Source organism: Mobula hypostoma, chromosome 2, assembly GCF_963921235.1.
Source record: "Mobula hypostoma chromosome 2, sMobHyp1.1, whole genome shotgun sequence".
NCBI classification, from domain to species: domain Eukaryota; kingdom Metazoa; phylum Chordata; class Chondrichthyes; order Myliobatiformes; family Myliobatidae; genus Mobula; species Mobula hypostoma.
Genome location: NC_086098.1, coordinates 30,127,703 through 30,151,958, shown reverse-complemented (window position 1 = coordinate 30,151,958; position 24,256 = coordinate 30,127,703). Strand labels below are relative to the sequence as shown.

General features: G+C 43.7%; 1 protein-coding gene across 3 annotated transcripts in view; it reads left to right on the top strand.

The window, feature by feature from the left end:
• LOC134338771 (adhesion G protein-coupled receptor F4-like) overlaps positions 1–24,256 on the top strand; it is a 140,910-nt gene that overhangs the window by 76,135 nt on the left and 40,519 nt on the right. For all 3 annotated transcript variants that reach the window (XM_063034842.1, XM_063034826.1, XM_063034834.1), the window contains 2 exons: positions 22,626–22,732; positions 23,637–23,695. In XM_063034842.1, coding sequence (XP_062890912.1) covers positions 22,626–22,732; positions 23,637–23,695 — 166 coding nt within the window. The remainder of the gene's footprint in view (positions 1–22,625; positions 22,733–23,636; positions 23,696–24,256) is intronic.

Below are 24,256 nucleotides of genomic sequence, written 5' to 3'. Positions count from 1 at the left end.
ACAGCCCTACAGCCCGAATTAAGATAAATGGGGACCTCTCTGACTCTTTCATCTTAGAGAGAGGCACGAGACAGGGATGCCCAATTTCTCCTCTCCTTTTTGCACTATATATTGAACCGCTTGCCCAACAAATAAGACAAAGCGAAATCGTAAAAGGTATCAAGGTGGCAGGGATTGAACAGAAAGTGGCGTTATTCGCAGATGATGTTTTGGTCAATCTGAGTGAACCAGAAAAATCATTTATAGGATTGTTTACACTGTTGGATGACTTTGGGAAAATATCAGGTTATAAAATAAATGTAAAGAAAACGCAGGTTATGTCCCTAAATTATACACCATCCAAAAAATTGCAGGATACATACGATCTTAAGTGGGAAGCTAAATCATTAAAATATTTAGGAATAACCCTGCCGAAGGATCTTTCAATGCTGTCACAGGTAAATTATGGGCCATTAATCTCAGAGATAAAAGCAGATATGCATAGATGGAATCTTATCCCCTTTTTAAGTTTAAATTCAAGGATAAATACTATAAAAATGTATATTCTTCCTCGGTTACTGTATCTTTTCTGTACTTTACCTGTGGAGGTGGATGATAGTCAATTCAGGGAATGGGACAAATGGATTTCCCGCTTCATTTGGCAAGGAAAGAAACCTAGAATTCGATATAACACCTTACATTTAGGGAAGGAAGGAGGAGGTATGGTTCTTCCTTGCCTGAGAAATTATTTTTATGCCTCACAGATAACCCCTCTATTATATTGGTGTAATAGGAAATATAAGGCTAGATGGAAGGAAATAGAATTTGGATTAGTTGACAGTTTTCCTGTACAGGCCTCAATAGCTGACAAAGGATTGATGGCCCAATTGGAAAAAATTAAAAACAGTTGGATAAATCTTACATTAAAAGTATGGCAGAAGGTGATTAATTCGTGTGTAATTAATAACATGTTAAAAGTCTTCAGATGGTGTGCATATGATACCGAATTCCTTCCCAACAGAGGAGATAAAAGATTTAAATTATGGATAAAGAAAGGTCTTACAACCTACCTCTCATTTATAGATAAAAGAGTATTACAAAGGTTCCAAATCCTGCAGGACAAACATGGCCTAGAACACAATGACTTTTTTAGGTACCTCCAAGTACGAAACTATGTTAACCAGAGTTGTAGATATACAGACCTATCAACAGTAGAATTAAAATTTTTCAAGATCCTGAATTCGGCTTGCAGTTCAATACCTAGTAAATCAGTTTCTCGATTATATAATGCGCTCTCCCATGCTAAAAATGTAAACACATTGTATATTAAAGAGAAGTGGGAGAAAGAAGCGGGGTTGGTACTTTCAGAGGAGGCATGGGGGAAAATATGCAGCTTTCAGTGGTCCTCGACTAATTCTTTGACTTGGAGAGAACATTGTTGGAAAAATATTATAAGATACTTCAAGACCCCATATCAGGAAAAATATAGAGATACAAACGTGACGTGTTGGAGAAGGTGCGGCTCCAAGGAGGCAAATCATTTTCATATTTTCTGGGATTGCCCTAAATTAAGTATATATTGGGAAAGTATTCATAGAACATTAGTTAAGATACTTAGGTCCCAGATACCTCTGAACTTTGAGACGCTCTATTTGGGGCATGTATTGTTTCTTGAACAGAAGGAAGATATAAAGTTGCTGCAGGCCCTCTTAGCGGCAAATAAGAAATCAATCACTAAATCCAGTACCACCTACATTAGAAGATTGGCACGAAATTATCTTGGAAATATTTAAAATGGAAAAGTTGACTTACTCCCTGAGAATTCAAAAAGAAAAATTTCATCAAATCTGGAATAAATGGATTGCATATATAACCCCAATGCGAGCAGACTTTAGATGACTCTCCTAATGATTTATACTGCTCTTCTCATCAACACAGTAATATTGCTAACGTAAGCACCCCCAGTCTAAATGTTTACTGTTTTTGTTTTCTTTTGGAAAATAGAGAATTAATACAAGTAAAGGAAAAGATTTGGGAAAGGGATAAAAAATGATAAAATTAAGTAAATAAGTACATAGGGATTGGATAGTTATGTCTGGGGGCAGGAGCAAGCATGAACAAGCTAGGATATAAACACCTACAATGGTTGTTACATAGGCTTACATACAACATTTTGGACCAGAAGAAATGGTCCAGAAGAGATTTATGGAGACTATTGTTACTATGTTTCTTAACAACTAATACCATTACTTAGCCTAATAGATTAGAATTACCACTGTACATAATTATCTATTTAAGTGTCTAATTTCCTTTTATATCATCTCAATATGTACTTAAGAACGTATAAATAATTATAGTTTTATACATATAAAAAAATGGAAAAGGTTATAAGTGTGGAAAAAGTACATGATACTTGTGAATTCCTTAACCAAATAAAAATAAAATTAAAAAAAAAATATAAGAACAAGAATATAATGCTGAGGCTTTATAAAGCACTGATGAGGCCTCACTTGGAGTATTATCTAGGAGAGGGTTCAAAGGAAGTTCATGAAAATGATTCCGTGAGAGTAAGGTTTATCCTATGAGGACTGTTTGATGGACCTGGGCCTGTACTTAAGAACATAAGAAATAGGAGCAGGAGTAGACCATCTGGCCCGTCGAGCTTGCTCGGCCATTCAATAAGATCATGGCTGATCTGGCCATGGACTCATCTCCATCTACCTGCTTTTTCCCCATAACCCTTAAGACAATAGACAATAGGAGCAGGAATAGGCCATTTGGCCCTTTGAGCCAGCACTGCCATTCACTGTGATCATGGCTGACCATCCACAATCAGTACCCCATTCCTATCTTCTCCCCATATCCCTTGACTCCGCTACCTTTAAGAGCTCTATCTAACTCTTTCTTGAAAGCATTCAGAAAATTGGCTTCCACTGTCTTCTGAGGCAGAGCATTCCACAGATCCACAACTCTCTGGGTGAAAAGGTTTTTCCTCAACTCTATTCTAAATGGCCTACCCCTTATTCTTATTGGCCTTTGGTTCTGGACTCCCCCAACATTGGGAACATGTTTCCTGCCTCTAGTGTGTCCAATCCCTTAATAATCTGATATGTTTCATTCAGATTCCCTTTCATCTTACTAAATTCCAGTGTATACAAGCCCAGTTGCTCCAATCTTTCAACATATGACAGTCCTGCCATCTCGAGAATTAACCTCATGAACCTATGCTGCACTCTCTCAATAGCAAGAATGTCCTTCCTCAAATTTGGAGACCAAAACTGTACACAATACTCCAGGTGTGGTCTCACCAGGGCCCTGTACAACTGCAGAAGGACCTCTTTGCTCATATACTCAACTCCCCTTGTTATGAAGGCCAACATGCCATTAGCTTCCTTCACTGCCTGCTGTACCTGTGTGCTTACTTTCAGTGACTGATGAACAAGGACACCTAGATCTCGTTGTACTTCCCCCTTTCCTAACTTAACACCATTCAGATAGTAATCTGCCTTCCTCTTCTTGCCACCAAAGTGGATAACCTCACATTTATCCACATTAAACTGCATCTGCCATCCATCTGCCCACTCACCCAACCTGTCCAAGTCACCCTGCATTCTTATAACATCCTCCTCACATTTCACACTGTCACCCAGTTTTGTAACATCTGAAAATTTGCTAATGTTACTTTTAATTCCTTCATCTAAATCATTAATGTATATTGTAAATAGCTGCGGTTCCAGCACCGAGCCTTGCGGTACCCCACTGGTCACTGCCTGCCATTCTGAAAAGGACCCGTTAATCTCTACTCTTTGTTTCCTATCTGCCAACCAATTTTCTGTCCATGTCAGTACCCTACCCCCAATACCATGTGCTCTAATTTTGTCCATTAATCTCCTATGAGGGACCTTATCAAAGGCTTTCTGAAAGTCCAGGTACACTATATCCACTGGCTCTCCCTTGTCCATTTTCATAGTTACATCCTCAAAAAATTCCACAAGATTAGTCAAACATAAAATCCATGCTGACTCGGACCGATCCTGTTACTGCTATCCAAATGTGCCGCTATTTCATCTTTCATGATTGACTCCAGCATCTTCCCCACCACTGATGTCAGGCTAACTGTTTTCTCTCTCCCTCCTTTCTTAGAAAGTGGGACAACATTAGCTACCCTCCAATCCACAGGAACTGATCCTGAATCTATAGAACATTGGAAAATGCTTACCAATGTGTCCACGATTTCTAGAGCCACCTCCTTAAGTACCCTGGGATGCAGACCATTAGGCCCTGGGGATTTATCAGCCTTCAGTCCCATCAGTCTACCCAACACCATTTTCTGCCTAATGTGAATTTCCTTCAGTTCCTCCGTTACCCTCGGTCCTCTAGCCACTATTACATCTGGGAGATTGTTTGTGTCTTCTCCAGTGAAGACAGATCCAAAGTACCTGTTAATAGAAACCATAGAAAAACTACAGCACAGAAACAGGCCTTTTGGCCCTTCTTGGCTGTGCGGAACCATTTTCTGCCTAGTCCCATTGACCTGCACACAGACCATATCCCTTCATACACCTCCCATCCATGTATCTGTCCAATTTATTCTTAAATGTTGAAAAAGAACCCGCATTTACCACCTCGTCTGGCAGCTCATTCCACACTCCCACCACTCTCTGTGTGAAGAAGTCCCCCCTAATGTCCCCTTTAAACTTCTCCCCCTTCACCCTTAACCCATGTCCTCTGGTTTTTTTCTCCCCTTGCCTCAGTGGAAAAAGCCTGCTTGCATTCACTCTATCTATACCCATCATAATTTTATATACCTCTATCAAATCTCCCCTCATTCTCATACGCTCCAGGGAATAAAGTCCTAACCTATTCCACCTTTCTCTGTAACTGAGTTTCTCAAGTCCCAGCAACATCCTTTTAAACCTTCTCTGCACTCTTTCAACCTTATTAATATCCTTCCTATAATTTGGTGACCAAAACTGAACGCAATACTCCAGATTCGGCCTCACCAATGCCTTATACAACCTCATCATAACATTCCAGCTCTTATACCTAATACTTTGATTAATAAATGCCAATGTACCAAAAGCTCTCCTTACGACCCTATCTACCTGTGACGCCACTTTTAGGGAATTTTGTATCTGTATTCCCAGATCCCTCTGTTCTACTGCACTCCTCAGTGCCTTACTATTTACCCTGTATGTTCTACCTTGGTTTGTCCTTCCAAAAGTGCAATACCTCACACTTGTCTGTATTAAACTCCATCTGCTATTTTTCCAGCCGGTCCAAATCCCTCTGCAAGCTTTGAAAACCTTCCTCACTGTCCACTACACTGCCAATCTTTGTATCATCAGCAAATTTGCTGATCCAATTTACCAAAAACTCCAATAGATTGGTCAAACATGACCTACCACGCACAAAGTCATTTTGACTCTCCCTAATAAGTCCCTGTCTATCCAAATGCTTGTAGATTCTGTCTCTTAGTATTCCCTCCAATAACTTACCCACTACCGACGTCAAACTTACTGGCCTATAATTTCCCGGATTACTTTTCGATACTTTTTTAAACAACAGAACAACATGAGCCATTCTCCAATCCTCCGGCACCTCACCCGTAGACACCGACATTTTAAATATATCTGCCAGGGCCCCTGCAATTTCAACACTAGTCTCCTTCAAGGTCCGAGGGAATACCCTGTCAGGTCCTGGGGATTTATCCACTTTAATTTGCCTCAAGATAGCAAGCACCTCCTCCTCTTCAACCTGTACAGTTTCCATGATCTCACTACTTGTTTCCCTTAATTCCATAGACTCATGCCAGTTTCCTTAGTAAATACAGACGCAAAAAAACCCACTTAAGATCTCCCCAATTCCTTTTGGTTCCACACATAGCCGACCACTCTGATCTTCAAGAGGAGCAATTTTATCCCTTACAATCCTTTTGCTCTTAATATACCTGTAAAAGCTCTTTGGATTATCCTTCACTTTGACTGCCAAGGTCACCTCATGTCTTCTTTTAGCCCTCCTGATTTCCTTCTTAAGTATTTTCTTGCACTTTTTATACTCCTCAAGCACCTTATTTACTCCCTGTTTCCTATACATGTCATACAACTCTCTCTTCTTCTTTATCAGAGTTGCAATATCCATTGAGAACCAAGGTTCCTTATTCCTATTCACTTTGCCTTTAATCCTGACAGGAACATACAAGCTCTGCACTTTCAAAATTTCTCCTTTGAAGGCTTCCCACTTACCTATCACATCCTTGCCAGAGAACAACCTGTCCCAATCCACGCTTTTTAGATCCTTTCTCATTTCTTCAAATTTGGCCTTCTTCCAGTTTAGAACTTCAACCCTAGGACCAGATCTATCTTTATCCATGATCCAGTTGAAACTAATGGTGTTATGATATCTGGAACCAAAGTGCTCCCCTACACACACTTCCATCACTTGTCCTAACTTGTTTCCTAATAGGAGATCTAATATTGCATCCTCTCTAGTTGGTACCTCTATATATTGATTTAGAAAACTTTCCTGAACACATTTTACAAACTCTAACCCATCTAGACCCCTAACAGTATGGTAGTCCCAATCAATATGTGGAAAATTAAAATCCCCTACCACCACAACTTTAGGTTTCCTGCAGTTGCCTGCTATCTCTCTGCAGATTTGCTCCTCCAATTCTCGCTGACTATTGGGTGGTCTATAATACAACCCCATTAATGTGGCCATACCTTTCCTGTTTCTCAGCTCCACTCATAGGACTCAGCAGACAAGCCCTCTAATCTGTCCTGCCTGAGCACTGCTGTAACATTTTCCCTGACTAGCAATGTCCACATCTGCGCCAGGTGCGCTGAGATGCAGCTCCTAAGGTACCGCGTTAGGGAACTGGAGCTGCAGCTCGATGACCTTCGTCTGGTCAGGGAGAGTGAGGAGTTGATAGAGAGGAGTTACAGGCAGGTGGTCACACCAGGGCCACGGGAGGCAGACCAGTGGGTCACGGTTAGGAGGGGGAAGGGGAAGAGTCAGGTAATAGAGAGTACCCCTGTGGCTGTGCCCCTTGACAATAGGTACTCCTGTTTGAGTACTGTTGGGGGGGACAGCTTACCTGGGGGAAGCAACAGTGGCCGTGCCTCTGGCACAGAGTCCGGCCCTGTAGCTCAGAAGGGTAGGGAAAGGAAGAGGAGGGCATTTGTAATAGGGGACTCGATAGTAAGGGGGTCAGACAGGCGATTCTGTGGACGCAATCCAGAGACCTGGATGGTAGTTTGCCTCCCTGGTGCCAGGGTCTGGGATATTTCTGATCGTGTCCAAGATATCCTGAAGTGGGAGGGTGAGGAGCCAGAGGTCGTGGTACATATAGGTACCAATGACATAGGTAGGAAAAGGGAAGAGGTCCTGAAAGGAGAATATAGGGAGCTAGGAAGGGAGTTGAGAAAAAGGACCGCAAAGGTAGTAATCTCAGGATTGCTGCCTGTGCCACGCGACAGTGAGAGTAGGAATGCAATGAGGTGGAGGATAAATGCGTGGCTGAAGGATTGGAGCAGGGGGCAGGGATTCAAGTTTTTGGATAATTGGGACCTCTTTTGGCGCAGGCGTGACCTGTACAAAAAGGACGGGTTACACTTGAATCCTAGGGGGACCAATATCCTGGCAGGGAGATTAATGAGGGCTACTGAGGTGACTTTAAACTAGAATGGTTGGGGGGTGGGAATCAAATTAAAGAGGCTAGGCGAGAGGAGGTTAGTTCACAGCAGGGGGATGGGAACGAGTGCAGAGAGACAGAGGGGTGTAAAATGAGGGTAGAAGCAAAAAGTAGTAAGGTGAAAAGTAAAAGTGGCAGGCCAACAAATCCAGGGCAAGCATCAAAAAGGGCCACTTTTCAACATAATTGTATGAGGGCTAAGAGAGTTGTAAAAGCGTGCCTGAAGGCTTTGTGTGTCAATGCAAGGAGCATTCGTAACAAGGTGGATGAATTAAAAGTGCAGATTGTTATCAATGAATATGATATAGTTGGGATCACAGAGACATGGCTCCAGGGTGACCAAGGATGGGAGCTCAACATTCAGGGATATTCAATATTCAGGAGGGATAGACAGGAAAGAAAAGGAGGTGGGGTGGCGTTGCTGGTTAGAGAGGAGATTAACGCAATAGAAAGGAAGGACATAAGCCGGGAAGATGTGGAATCGATATGGGTAGAGCTGCATAACACTAAGGGGCAGAAAATGCTGGTGGGAGTTGTGTACAGGCCACCTAACAGTAGTAGTGAGGTTGGGGATGGTATTAAACAGGAAATTAGAAATGTGTGCAATAAAGGAACAGCAGTTATAATGGGTGACTTCAATCTACATGTAGATTGGGTGAACCAAATTGGTAAGGGTGCTGAGGAAGAGGATTTCTTGGAATGTATGCGGGATGGTTTTTTGAACCAATGTGTCGAGGAACCTTCTAGGGAGCAGGCTATTCTAGACTGGGTATTGAGCAATGAGGAAGGGTTAATTAGCAATCTTGTGATGAGAGGCCCCTTGGGTAAGAGTGACCATAATATGGTGGAACTCTTCATTAAGATGGAGAGTGACATAGTTAATTCAGAAACAAAGGTTCTGAACTTAAAGAAGGGTAACTTTGAAGGTATGAGACGTGAATTAGCTAAGATAGACTGGCAAATGACACTTAAAGGGTTGACAGTGGATATGCAATGGCAAGCATTTAAAGATCGCGTGGATGAACTACAACAATTGTTCATCCCAGTTTGGCAAAAGAATAAATCAAGGAAGGTAGTGCATCCGTGGCTGACAAAGGAAATTAGGAATAGTATCAATTCCAAAGAAGAAGCATACAAATTAGCCAGAAAAAGTGGTTCACCTGAGGACTGGGGAAATTCAGAGTTTAGCAGAGGAAGACAAAGGGCTTAATTAGGAAGAGGAAAAAAGATTATGAGAGAAAACTGGCAGGGAACATAAAAACTGACTGTAAAAGCTTTTATAGATATGTGAAAAGAAAAAGATTGGTTAAGACAAATGTAGGTCCCCTACAGACAGAAACAGGTGAATTGATTATGGGGAGCAAGGACATGGCAGAACAATTGAATAATTACTTTGGTTCTGTCTTCACTAAGGAGGACATAAATAATCTTCCGGAAAAAGTAGGGGACAGAGGGTCCAGTGAGATGGAGGAACTGAGGGAAATACATGTTAGTAGAGAAGTGGTGTTAGTTAAATTGAAGGGATTAAAGGCAGATAAATCCCCAGGGCCAGATGGTCTGCATCCCAGAGTGCTTAAGGAAGTAGCTCAAGAAATAGTGGATGCATTAGTGATAATTTTTCAAAACTCTTTAGATTCTGGACTAGTTCCTGAGGATTGGAGGGTGGCTAATGTAACCCCACTTTTTAAAAAAGGAGGGAGAGAGAAACCAGGGAATTATAGACCGGTTAGCCTAACATCGGTGGTGGGGAAACTGCTAGAGTCAGTTATCAAAGGTGTGATAGCAGCACATTTGGAAAGCGGTGAAATCATCGGACAAAGTCAGCATGGATTTGTGAAAGGAAAATCATGTCTGACGAATCTCATAGCATTTTTTGAGGATGTAACTAGTAGAACGGATAGGGGAGAACCAGTGGATGTGGTATATTTGGATTTTCAGAAGGCTTTTGACAAGGTCCCACACAGGAGATTAGTGTGCAACCTTAAAGGACACGGTATTGGGGGTAATGTATTGATGTGGATAGAGAATTGGTTGGCAGACAGGAAGCAAAGAGTGGGAATAAACGGGACCTTTTCAGAATGGCAGGCAGTGACTAGTGGGGTACCGCAAGGCTCGGTGCCGGGACCCCAGTTGTTTACAATATATATTAATGACTTGGATGAGAGAATTAAATGCAGCATCTCCAAGTTTGCGGATGACATGAAGCTGGGCGGCAGTGTTAGCTGTAAGGAGGATGCTAAAAGGATGCAGGGTGACTTGGATAGGTTAGGTGAGTGGGCAAATTCATGGCAGATGCAATTTAATGTGGATAAATGTGAAGTTATCCACTTTGGTGGCAAAAACAGGAAAATAGATTATTATCTGAATGGTGGCCGATTAGGAAAAGGGGAGGTGCAACGAGACCTGGGTGTCATTATACACCAGACATTGAAAGTGGGCATGCAGGTACAGCAGGTGGCGAAAAAGGTGAATGGTATGCTGGCATTTATAGCAAGAGGATTCAAGTACAGGAGCAGGGAGGTACTGCTGCAGTTGTACAAGGCCTTGGTGATACCACACCTGGAGTATTGTGTGCAGTTTTGGTCCCCTAATCTGAGGAAAGACATCCTTGCCATAGAGGGAGTACAAAGAAGGTTCACCAGATTGATTCCTGGGATGGCAGGAGTTTCATATGATGAAAGACTGGTTGAACTAGGCTTATACTCGTTGGAATTTAGAAGATTGAGGGGGGATCTGATTGAAACATATAAAATCCTAAAGGGATTGGACAGTCTAGATGCAGGAAGATTGTTCCTGATGTTGGGGAAGTCCAGAATGAGGGGTCACAGTTTGAGGATAAAGGGGAAACCTTTTAGGACCGAGATTAGGAAAAGCTTCTTCACACAGAGACTGGTGAATCTGTGGAATTCTCTGCCACAGGAAACAGTTGAAGCCAGTTCATTGGCTATATTTAAGAGGGAGTTAGATATGGCCCTGGTGGCTAAAGGGATCAGGGGGTATGGAGGGAAGGCTGGTGCAGTGTTCTGAGCTGGATGATCAGCCATGATCATACTGAATGGCGGTACAGGCTTGAAGGGCTGAATGGCCTACTCCTGCACCTATTTTCTATGTTTCTATGCTTACCCCCCCACCTTTCATTCCTCTGCCTCTATCACATCTGAAACATCGGAACCCTGGAGTATTAAGCTGCCAGTCCTGCCCCTCCTGTAGCCAAGTTTCACTAATTGCTATAACGTCATATTTCCTCGTGTCAATCCACACCCTCAACTCGTCTGCTTTCCCCGCAATACTCCTAGCATTGAAATATATACACCTCAGAAGATTTTTACCACCACTCACAACCTTTCTATTTGCTGCTTTGCTTGAACTTTTAACATCATTTATTTTCACCCCAGTCCCACTGTCAGCTCTGGCACCCTGGTTCCCATCCCCCTGCAAATCTAGTTTAAAGCCTCCCCAGTAGCACTAACAAACCTCCCTGAAAGGATATTGATCTCCTTGTAGTTCAAGTGTAACCTGTATCTCTTGTACAGGTCCCACCTGCCCCAGAAGAGGTCCCAATGATCCTGAAATCTGAAACCCTACCCCCTACACCAGTTCCTCAGCCACTTGTTCATCCTCCAGAGCATCTTATTCCTACCCTCACTGGCACATAGCACAGGTAGCAATCCTGAGATTAGCACCCTCGAGGTCCTGCTTTTCAACTTCCTACCAAGCTCTCTATACTCACTCTCCAGGACCTCCTCACTCTTCCTTGCTATGTCATTGGTACCGATGTGCACCACGACATCTGGCTGGTCACCCTCCCACTTCAGAATGTCATGCAAGCGATCAGAGACATCCTTGACCCTGGCACCCGGGAGGCAACAAACCATCCCGGATTCTCTGTCATGACCACAGAACCTCCTATCTGCACCTCTAACTATCGAGTCCCCTATCACTACCGCTCTCCTCTTTTTCCACCCTCCCTTCTGCACTGCAGAACCACACTCAGTGCTAGAGATCTGGCTGCTGCAGCTTGTCCCAGTTAAGTCATCCCCCCAACAGTATCCAATGCGGTATACTTGTTGAGGGGAGTGGCCACAGGGGAACCCTGCTCTCCCTGCCCTTTCCCCTTCCCTCGCCTGACAGTGACCTAATTTCCTGTGCTCTGCTCCTTTGGCGTAACTACCTCCCTGTAGCTACTATCTATAATCTCCTCATTCTCCCGAATGACCCGAAGGTCATCCAGCTCCTGCTCCAGTTCCTTAGCGCGATTTGTTAGGAGCTGCAGCTGGATGCACTTCTTGCGGGTGTTGTTGTCAGGGACACCGGAGGGCTCCCTGACTTCCCACATCCTGCAAGAAGAGCATTCCAACATCCTGCCTGGCATTCTCTCTACTCCAAACAAACTGGAGAAAAAACTTACCGGAACCTACCCTGGCCTCTGCCTGTTCTTGCTGAAGCCTGTTGAGCCAAAGCTGTCCCACTCTGCTCCCTCTCACTCTGCTGCCCGCTGTATATGGTGATCTGTTTTTAAACCTTGGTGTGCTACGTCACGCGCCTGCGCAGTGCAGACCCTTCTCCCCGAGCAGTGTTTTAAAAAAGAGACTTTTTGCACCCAATTTCTTCACTCACTTCTTCTCAGCTGCTTGCTTCAACTGAAAAAAGAACCGTTGAAAATTCCTCTTTTTAAACTTTGGCATGCTACGTCACGCACCTGCGCAGTGCAGACCCTTCTCCCCGAGCAGTGTTTAAAAAAAAGACTTTTTGTACCCGATTTCTTCACTGCCTTCTTCCCAGCTGCTTGCTTCGACTGCAACTCTCATCTGCTATTTCCTTGTTCCCCATAATAAATTCACCCGTTTCTGTCTTCAAGAGCCCAACTTTGGTCAACTAATTTTTTCTTTTTCACATACCTAAAGAAGCTTTTACTATCCTCCTTTATATTCTTGGCTAGCTAACCTTCGAATCTCATCTTTTCTCCCTGTATTGCCTTTTTAGTTATCTTCTGTTGCTCTTTAAAAGTTCCCCAATCCTCTGGCTCCCCGCTCATCTTTGCTATGTTATACTTCTCTTTTATTTTTATACTGTCCTTGACTTCCCTTGTCAGCCACGGTCACCCCTTACTCCCCTTAGAATCTTTCTTCCTCTTTTGGAATGAACTGATCCTGCACCTTCTGTATTATTCCCAGAAATTCCTGCCAGTGTTGTTCCACTGTCATCCCTGCTAGGGTATCTTTCCAGTCAACTTTGGCCAGCTCCTCCCTCATGGGTCCATAGTCCCCTTTGTTCAACTGTAATACTGACACTTCCGATCTTCCCTTCTCTCTCTCAAATTGCAGATTAAAACTTATCATATTATGGTCACTACCTCCTTATGGCTCCTTTACCTTGAGTTCCTTTATCAAACCCAGTTCATTACACAATACAAAATCCAGAATTGCCTTCTCCCTGGTAGGCTCTAATACAAGCTGCTCTAAGAATCCATCTCGGAGGCTCTCCACAAACTCACTTTCTTGGGGTCCAGTACCAACCTGATTTTCCCAGTCTACCTGCATGTTAAAATCCCCCATAACAACGGTAGAATTACCTTTGTGACATGCCAATTTTAACTCTTGATTCAACTTACACCCTATATAGAAACATAGAAACATAGAAAATAGGTGCAGGAGTAGGCCATTCGGCCCTTCGAGCCTGCACCGCCATTTATTATGATCATGGCTGATCATCCAACTCAGAACCCCGCCCCAGCCTTCCCTCCATACCCCCTGACCCCTGTAGCCACAAGGGCCATATCTAACTTCCTTTTAAACATAGCTAATGAACTGGCCTCAACAGTTTGCTGTGGCAGAGAATTCCACAGATTCACCACTCTCTGTGTGAAGAAGTTTTTCCTAACCTCGGTCCTAAAAGGCTTCCCCTCTATCCTCAAACTGTGACCCCTCGTTCTAGACCTCCCCAACATCGGGAACAATCTTCCCGCATCTAGCCTGTCCAATCCCTTTAGGATCTTATACGTTTCAATCAGATCCCCCCTCAATCTTCTAAATTCCAACGAGTACAAGCCCAGTTCATCCAGGCTTTCTTCATATGAAAGACCTGCCATCCCAGGAATCAATCTGGTGAACCTTCTTTGTACTCCCTCTATGGCAAAGATGTCTTTCCTCAGATTAGGGGACCAAAACTGCACACAATACTCCAGGTGTGGTCTCACCAAGGCCTTGTACAACTGCAGTAGTACCTCCCTGCTCCTGTACTCGAATCCTCTCGCTATAAATGCCAGCATACCGTTCGCCTTTTTCACCGCCTGCTGTACCTGCATGCCCACTTTCAATGACTGGTGTATAATGACACCCAGGTCTCGTTGCACCTCCCCTTTTCCTAATCGGCCACCATTCAGATAATAATCTGTTTTCCTATTTTTGCCACCAAAGTGGATAACTTCACATTTATCCACATTAAATTGCATCTGCCATGAGTTTGCCCACTCACCCAACCTATCCAAGTCACCCTGCATCCTCTTAGCATCCTCCTCACTGCTAACACTGCCACCCAGCTTTGTGTCATCCGCAAACTTGGAGATGCTGTATTTAATTCCCTCATCCAAGTCATTAATATATATTGTAAACAACTGGGGTCCCAGCACTGAGCCTTGCGGTACCCCACTAGTCACCGCCTGCCATTCTGAAAAGGTCCCGTTTATTCCCACTCTTTGCTTCCTGTCTGCTAACCAATTCTCCACCCACACCAATACCTTACCCCCAATACCGTGTGCTTTAAGTTTGCACACTAATCTCCTGTGTGGGACCTTGTCAAAAGCCTTTTGAAAATCCAAATATACCACATCCACTGGTTCTCCCCTATCCACTCTACTAGTTACATCCTCAAAAAATTCTATGAGATTCGTCAGACATGATTTTCCTTTCACAAATCCATGCTGACTTTGTCCGATCATTTCACCGCTTTCCAAATGTGCTGTTATCACATCCTTGATAACTGACTCCAGCAGTTTCCCCACCACCGACGTTAGGCTAACTGGCCTATAATTCCCCGGTTTCTCTCTCCCTCCTTTTTTAAAAAGTGGGGTTACATTAGCCACCCTCCAATCCTCAGGAACTAGTCCAGAATCTAACGAGTTTTGAAAAATTATCACTAATGCATCCACTATTTCTTGGGCCACTTCCTTAAGCACTCTGGGATGCAGACCATCTGGCCCTGGGGATTTATCTGCCTTCAATCCCTTCAATTTATCCAGGCTACTGTTTGGGGGCCGGTAGATAACTCCCATTAGGGTCTTTTTGCCCTTACAATTTCTCAGTTCTATCCACACTGACTCTGCATCTCCTGATTCTATGTCACCCCTCGCAAGGGACTGAATTTCATTCCTCTCCAACGGAGCCACCCCACCCCCTCTGCCCACCTGTCTGTCCTTTTGATAGGACGTATATCCTTGAATATTCAATTATCAGCCCCGGTCCAGTAAGGTGGCTCTTGACATGTGCTGGCAACAGCACATGATGAACGTCGAGCTCTGTAACGACCTACCGATGCTCACCACTAAAATTGAGGCGAGAAGACTGCAACTACCGGGGCACTGTCTACGCCACCTCGAGCTACCTGCCAGCCTAGTCATCATATGGGAGCCCAAGCACGGGAAGATGAACCCTGGGCGCCCTCCCAAGACAATGGTCAACACGCTCCTAGAGGACAGTGGCGCAGCTAATGTAGATGAACTGAACACACTGATGAGGGAGAGGGAGAAGTGGAGAGTCCGTCATCGTGCCCGACGCCAGCCCCCTAGGCCTGAGTCGACATAATAGTAGTAGCCCTGGTCCTCTTGTAGCCATGTCTCTGTTATTCCTGCAGCATCATACTTGCCATTTTCCAACTGAGCCTCAAGCTCATCCACTTTATTTGTTATTCTTCATGCATTCATATATAATACTTTTAATCCATTACTCTCCTCACCTTTCACATCGATTCCTATTGCACTTGGCCATACTCTCCGATCCCTTCCTGGGCTTTCTGCCCCATTAATTCTTAATTCCCCTCCTATTCAAGAATCTATCCAACTTTGTCTTAAATATATTTACTGAGGGTACTGGTTGGAATTTAGAAGAATAAGGGGGAATCTCATTGAAACCTATCAAATATTGAAAGGCCTAGGTAAAGTGGATGTGGACGGTGAGGAAGGAGGCATGGCTGGGTTTCATTCTGAGAAAGGAAGTGGGTCAGATATTTCAAGTTTCAGTAAGGGAACACATTGAAGGTAGAAATTATAATGTCATAAAATTTAAATAAGCCTTGGAAAAAGAAAAGGAGCAATCAAAAAAAAAAGATTAATTAGAGGAGGCTATTTTCAATGGGATGATAGTGGATCTGCCAGATAAACCTGAACCAAAAGTTGATAGGCAGGCTAAACTGTAACTTAACAATCACCGACATTGAAGAGATGGCTCTGGTACCACTTATTCACTCTTCCATCAGATATAAAAAAATTAACAAACAAATCCAGAGCTCCCAGGATGATGAAAGAGATACTGAGGATGATGAAGTTAAAAAAAAGACGGTGGATGACAGGTATACTAACCAGAATCAAAATGGTTACATAGAAATCAGAAGGGTGTTCTAAATGGCAGCAAGATATAAACAGGCTGGTGAAAAAGGCAGGTGAAATTTACTGTGGAGAAATGTGAGATGATGAATTTAGATGGGAAGGTTGAAAAGAAGCAAAATTGTTTTAAATGTGGTGCAGAGCAGAGGGACCAGGTGTGTGGGTGCATAGATCAGTGAAAGAGCAGGTTGAATTGAATTGAATTGACTATATCTTACATCCTTCACATACACAAGGAGTAAAAAACTTCACATTACATCTCCATCTCAATGTGCAATATGCAATTTATAGTAATTTGTGATAAATAGAACGTACAACAGGACAGTCAATATAGCATAGAAATACAATTGTATTAGCGAGAATTAATTAGATGTCCTGGTGGAAGAAGCTGTCCCGGAGCCTGTTGATCCTAGCAATACGAAGAGGTCAATATGCTATACATAATTTTGGGCCTTATCAAAGCAGATTTAAAGAAGAAAAGCCCTGCTGAATCCTTATAAAGATAGAGATCAACCCATGAATGGCTATTGCATTCAATTCTGGTCATCTCATTATAGGAAGGATGTTAAGGCATTAGAGAGTGAGCCTAGAATAAATTTAAGAGCACTGTTCCTAGGAGAAAGAAATAGTTTTACAAAGCAGAGGAGAGAGGCTCAGGCTGCTTTCTTTGGGTAAAAAGGTAGATGGCAAGAAGCATATAGACTGATGAGGGGTCTGGACAGAGTGGAAAGTGGCGGGCTGTACCTGTTGGTGGAGGCATGAGATCATTGATACAGGTTTCCCCCGCCATCCGAAAGTAGAGCGTTCCTATGAAACGGTTCGTAAGCCGAAACGTCGTAAAGCGAAGAAACAATTACCATTTATTTATAGGGGAACATTTTGTGAGCGTTCGCAGACCCAAAAATAACCTACCAAATCATGCCAAATAACACATAAAACCTAAAATAACAGTAACATATAGTAAAAGCAGGAATGATATGATAAATACACAGCCTATATAAAGTAGAAATACTTTTCCACAATCATTACTGCACTGTTCTCCGTAGTGAAAATCTCATGCAAGCGCCGTCGGCAAAAACACGGCGCAAGCGCTCTCCAGTAACCTTTAGGCTATGAAGCTGCCAAATCATACCAAATAACACGTAAAAATACACAGCTGATACAAAGTAGAAATAATGTATGTACAGTGTAGTATCACTTACCGGAATTGGTTCAGCGCCGAGCACACTGATGGTGGTGTGTTGGACTGAGTCGTCGCAGGTTGGGTGGTGCACTGGCCCCCACCCTCCAGGCCGCTGACCGATACATTGCCGCGAAGCACGCAGGGGTCCAGCGGTAGCCAAGAGGTACACAGCACATCTTTAAGAAAAAAGCCGAAATAAACATGCTAATTAATTAGGTGCCGCCCGTCATGTAATTGTCGGCCCAGATCAGTACCGATTTCCGATTGCCGATTGCGTCATCTCTGATCTGGGCTGACAATTATGTGTCGGGCGGCACCTAATTAATTAGCATGCTTATTTCGGCTTTTTTCTTAAAGATGTGCTGTGTGCCTCCTGGCTACCGCTGCATTCTCCACGAATCGGTATCTATCCGCGGCCTGGGTTTTGGGACACTGGGGTGTCATCTTGTTGTCTGTTTCCATTAGGGCAGGCTGCTCATCTTCTCCTATGACTGCCTGCCTCGATGTTGAAGGTCGAGGTTCGTGGTCTGCTGTGGCTGATGTGGAAGGCTTGCTTGACTGCTGAGCCTCGCGCATTTTTCTATCATACAGTTCTTTGTAAGGACTCAAACCATCCTGCAAGTATCCCCTAAACCTACGTACCCTTTCAAAATTAAAGTCGTACTTTATCATGGCAGCGAAAATCTCACGCAGTTGCTTCACATTCAGTTCGCTACTGCATTCGGTTTCGATTGTTATCCTTTCTTCTTCCAATTGCACCAGCTCTTCATCTATCTTGGTCATGGGATGCCAAAACCTCTTCAACATTATGTTCGTCAGTTTCCACAAGCCAAACTCACTTTGTCCTTGCTTCATTCACCACGATCGAAACGCTTAATTATGTCTAGTTTTACACTAAGTGTAACACCCTTATGATCTCTTTTAGGCTTTTCCAATACCATAGAACTCATCTTGCAAACGGCTGCTCACAGGCACGTGTTTAAGCAATACTGGCTAGAATGCCGTTCCCGGGGATAGCGGCTGCTCGGGGCGCGTGCTGCCTTTTATCGTGCGCTGCTTTTTTTTTCGTAGCAGTGAAAACACTTCTGAAAGCAAAAACAGGGAACTAATGTAGGTCTTTCGTAACAGTGAGGTTTCGTAAAGCGAAGGTTCGAAAAGCGGGGGACACCTGTATAATGTAAGTGGAAGAAAATTAGGAGTGGCATGAGGAAGAACTTCTTTTACACAATACATGGAATCGACAATACAGGGACGGCAGACACAGAAGAGGCATGCTCCCTAGTGACCTTCATTAAAAACAATAAATAGTTAAAGGAAAAAAAAGGAAAACTGCAGAAAAAGGGCCAGCGAGTGAAGCTGGTGAGTTGTTCCGGTGGATGATACAGACATAATGTACTGAATGGCCTACCTCAGTGACTCTATGAGGTTAATAAATTCTTGGGCACGAGGAAAATATGAGGACAGTACAAGAAAATGATGTTGAAATGGACATTCATGCTAAATGATAGAGCAATTCTGAAGGTCCACGTGGCCTTCTTCTGCTCGTTTCTTATGTTCCCATTTTTCTGTAAAATGTTTAAAATTCCTGCCTCATAATATGTGCACATGTACTCTATCTGCACTTCTTAAGATCACTACTGAGAGCCACATTCCATTCTGTGTCCTCACAATGAACACTGGGAGTACATCACACACGTGCTAATGAGATTGGCACAACGCAGACTAATGGTTTGCTTTTAGAGTCAAATGAAAATTCTTTGCACTAGTTTCTTTGTCTTCTCTCAGTTTTATGTTTGGAAGCTAACAGATGTCAGAGGAACTTGCATGTCTGCATCATTTCTGAGTCAGGTGTTTCTCATTTGTCTGCTAAAACCAGGTCTTTCACTGATATTTTCTAGGACTGCCACAATGGCGGGGCATTGAGAGCAAGGGTGGACCCAAATGCAAGACACATCTTGTGAGGTTACTTAGATTTAGTTTATTGTCCGATACCAGGGAGAGCAAGGCAGGAGCAGGAAATAGCGAACTGGACAATGAACCAGGACTACGACTAGGCTGGGACCGAGGGTCTGGGCTTGGACTCGGAATCGGCTCCCAGAGCTAGAGGAGACATGAAGAGGCTAGGGTATGGACTCTGAGCCAGAGACTGGGCAAGGACCCCGTACCTGGGTCTTGCCTCGGGCTCAAACCCCAGAACCGGGCAAGGACATGACATGGGCTAGGGAGAGGAGGGACATGGGAACACAGAGCCTCGGTCTCAGGGAGCAGGTACATGGAACCATGGACACATACACAGGACACAGAGTCGGGACCCCTCCTTAGATACAGGACATAGGGCCAGGACTCACACACAGAACAGAGAGCCGGGACCCCTCCTTGGGTACAGGACATAGGGCCGGGACTCATGACCCTCTGCGGGGCAACGGCAAGATGGCCTGACTTACCCCACGGAGGCGAGGACAAGACAAGACAGAACATGACCCCCCGTGGGGCAACGGCAAGATGGCCTGACCTACCCCATGGAGGCGAGGACAAGACACGACAAGACATATGATGAGGTTGTATAAGGCATTGGTGAGGCCGAATCTGGAGTATTGTGTTCAGTTTTGGTCACCAAGTTACAGGAAGGATATAAATAAGGTTGAAAGAGTGCAGAGAAGGTTTACAAGGATGTTGCTGGGACTTGAGAAACTCAGTTACAGAGAAAGGTTGAATAGGTTAGGACTTTATTCCCTGGAGCGTAGAAGAATGAGGGGAGATTTGATAGAGGTATATAAAATTATGATGAGCATAGATAGAGTGAATGCAAGCAGGCTTTTTCCACTGAGGCAAGGGGAGAAAAAAACCAGAGGACATGGGTTAAGGGTGAGGGGGGAAAAGTTTAAAGGGAACATTAGAGGGGGCTTCTTCACACAGAGAGTGGTGGGAGTATGGAATGAGCTGCCAGACAAGGTGGTAAATGCGGGTTCTTTTTTAACATTTAAGAATAAATTGGACAGATACATGGATGGGAAGTGTATGGAGGGATATGGTCTGTGTGTAGGTCAGTGGGACTGGGCAGAAAATGGTTCGGCACAGCCAAGAAGGGCCAAAAGGCCTGTTTCTGTGCTGTAGTTTTTCTATGGTTTCTATGGTTTCTATGACCCCTGCAGGGCAATGGCAAGACGGCCTGACTTACCCCACGGAAACGAGGACAAGACAAGACAAGACATGACTCCCTGCGGGACAATGGCAAGACGGCCAGACTTACCCCCATGGAGGTGAGGACCAGACAAGACAAGACATGACTCCCCGCAGGGCAACGGCAAGATGGCCTGACTTACCCCACGGAGGCGAGGACAAGACAAGACAAGACCAACACGAATGAACACCAGACAGTACCTATTAGCTCCGGTGATGGAACCAGACCGAAGTGCGGGCAGGGGCTGCAGACAAGGTCTAGAAGTGGGAGAGGCAGAGAAGGGATTCAGTCAAGGGGGTAGGACAGGAATCACAGACTGCCAGGGCCAGGACTTGACTCAGAACTGGGAAGCCACCAGGGCCAGGACTTGACGGTGCTTGAATGCCGCCAGGGCCAGGACTTGACTTGGTGCTTGAATGCCACCAGAGCCAGGACTTGACTTGGTGCTTGAATGCCACCAGGGCAAGGACTTGACTTGGTGCTTGAATGCCGCCAGGGCCAGGACTTGACTTGGTGCTTGAATGCCGCCAGGGCCCGGACTTGACTTGGTGCTTGAATGCCCCCGGAGCCAGGACTTGACTTGGAGCCTCCGGGTAGTGGCAAGCTCTCGACTTGGCCCGGGAACAGTAGACAGCGGTTCTTGATTCCCTCCGGCGGGTTAACTGTCGGACTCACCTTGGTGAGGAAACTTTGCAGACTCGCTTTGGCGAGGTAACTGGACAGGGTTGCTCCGGTGAGGAGAGGCGAATTACCGGTACTCGCTTCGGCAGAGACTAGGCTTGCTCTGGCCAGATGACATCGGCACACCGTACCTTTGATGACTTTGCAGACACTCCCGCACCGAACGGCTGAAAGTCGGAGACTATAAACGACTGGTTCAGCCGAGTGTTAATTGCCTCTAATCACCAAAGTCGAGGGACACGGGAAAACAGGGAATCAACGGTCTGGATCGTAACATAAACAAGCTAAATTTAAAGGGACCCCGATCCGAACCATGACAAGGACAGAGTACCATAAGACCATAAGACATAAGAGCAGAATTTTGCCCTTTGGCCTATCAGGTCAGCTCCACCATTTGATCATGGCTGATCCATTTCCCTCTCAACACCATTCTCCTGCCTTTTTTCCACAACCTTTCATGCCCTGACTTATCAAGAATCTATCAACCACTGCCTTAAATATACTTAACAACCTGGCCTCCACAGCCACCTGTGGCAACAAATTACATCGATACACCACCCTCTGGCTAAAGAAATTCCTCCTGATCTCCTCTTTAAATGGACTTCCCTTTATTTTGAGGTTGTGTGCTCTGATCCTAGATTTCCCTAGCATGGGAAACATCCTGTACTTAAGAACATAAGAAATAGGAGCAGGAGTAGGCCACCTGGCCCGTGGAGCTTGCTTGGCCATTCAATAAGATCATGGCTGATCTGACCATGGATTCATCTCCACCTACCTGCCTTTTCCCCATAATCCTCAATTCCCTTACTATGCAAGAATCTATCCAACTTTGCCTTTGTCAGAGCGTACAACCTCAAAATAAAGGGATGTACAACTAGAGACCATGGGTTAAGGTGAAAGGTGTATTGTTTAAGGGGAACATGAGAAGAAATTTCTTTAACTCGGAGGGTAGTGATAGTGTGGAGCAAGCTGCCAGTGCAAGTGGTGGATGCGATTTCCATTTCAAAGTTTAAGAAAAATTTGGATTGGTAAATGGATCATAGGGGGTAAGGAGGGCTATAGTCCATGTGCAGGTTGATGGGAGTTGGCTGTTTAAATGGTTTGCATGGACCAGATGGGTAGAAGGGCCTGTTTATGTACTGTACTTTTCTATGACTATGAATGTTTTGAAAAATAGCAGCAGTATTTCCTTGTAGAATACTGAATAGTACAATCACAAAAATTTATTATGAACTACTGTAACTGCAAAGAATTGCACACCTTTTATATTTGAAATAATAAGATGGTTAATAATACATATCTGTTACAGAAAATAGAACATTTGCGGTGACTATTGAAAATCTGATCTTCAGTAATGAACTGAAAAATCCTTCCTCGGCCGTGTATGAAAATCGTTCAAAAGAATTCACTACATTGGTATGTAACTGAGTGAATAACATTCTGAACTCTGAAAGGATATTTATTAATATCCTTAATGTGCTGCTAATGATAAGTATTGACCTTCAGGTTTATATAACCAATACAATAGAGTTTGCAGATGCTGGAAAATCAGAGTAACACACATAAGATGCTGGAGGAACTGGATGGTACAGCAATTTTAAGTAAGGCTCAGATTATCTGTGAAACTGAAATATCCAAAGGCGGTAGTTCAGGATGTACTGCTTCGTAAAATTTACAACAACAATATCACACTGTCTGCTACATCATTGCAATGCATTCAGACCTGTGATGTCTGAAACAAAGGAGTGTTAAATTCAGCACAGAGAGATAATCCTTGTCGATTTCTGGTTAAGCATCGTCTCAATTATTCTGTTACTGAACATTAACCATTAAAAGTGGGCAGTTTCACTTATTTGTGTTTAATTGCTGTAGTTTTATATTGTAAATGGTAAAATTGTACTTCCGCTTTTTTTATTTTTCCTTCCTGTTCTTGTCATCTCAATCTATTTTCTCCTCTCTTTAATTCCCCTTCTGCTCTTGATTGACATTTGAATTTGTCCCTCTATTCTCTCCTCAGTTATTGCACTTACTTTTACAGACCAGCCAAATATTCAATGTTCCTTCAAATGTTCCATGACTTATTTATTTCATTGCCTGCATTTTAGCAACTGGCCTTGCAAAACAAACATAAACACTGAATATATATGGAAATACCTAACCAACAGCAAGCAGCTTTAGCTGCCATTGAAATTATGGGCAATTTAAAATATTAACGTGGATTTTATTTTTACACCTGTTAATATAGTAAAACTGTGTAACTCTTCATTTTTTTCTGTTTTTGAAAATGTGTGGTTTTTTTTCATTTCTATCCTTTCCTCAGCTTAATGAAGCGTACAGAAGGGTGGTTCCGAATGCTTCAGTAAAAGTTTTGGGATTCGCGTAAGTGAAGTATTTTAAGGGGTAGATATTTATTTAGTTTTAAAAACTTAATGGCAAACTACAGAAAGCCTGATTAATAGGAAGGAACTGCAAAGTGCACAAGAAACAATGAAATATTTGTGGATTACAGTCTGGAACATGTACATGGGGCTAATTTTTATTCTTATCATCATTTTACCTTACTATCAACATTAATCTGGCAGTTATTTAAAAAAAGCCAAGACACTTTATAGGTACATTTGGATTACTTCCAGAAGTGAATAGGGTATCTGTGCACCCCATCTGGATAGTTTCGTATAGTCTCTAGGCTCTTCATAGAGTGCAGTCTGAGTGCCACTTCAGGCTGGTTTCCACATGCAAATACACCTGCTCTTCATGTCTTAGGGATAGAATTGAGATTTGACTTTAGCAACTGTGTATAAAATAAATGCATAGTGGCACACGGGACCAACTGTCGCGGCTTTTAGTGTTCATGAGATATGAAACTGAGTGGACAGTCAGCACCTTACACCTGCCAATGAAGGAGAAGTGTTGTAAAAAATGTGCTGTTTCAGTCAACAG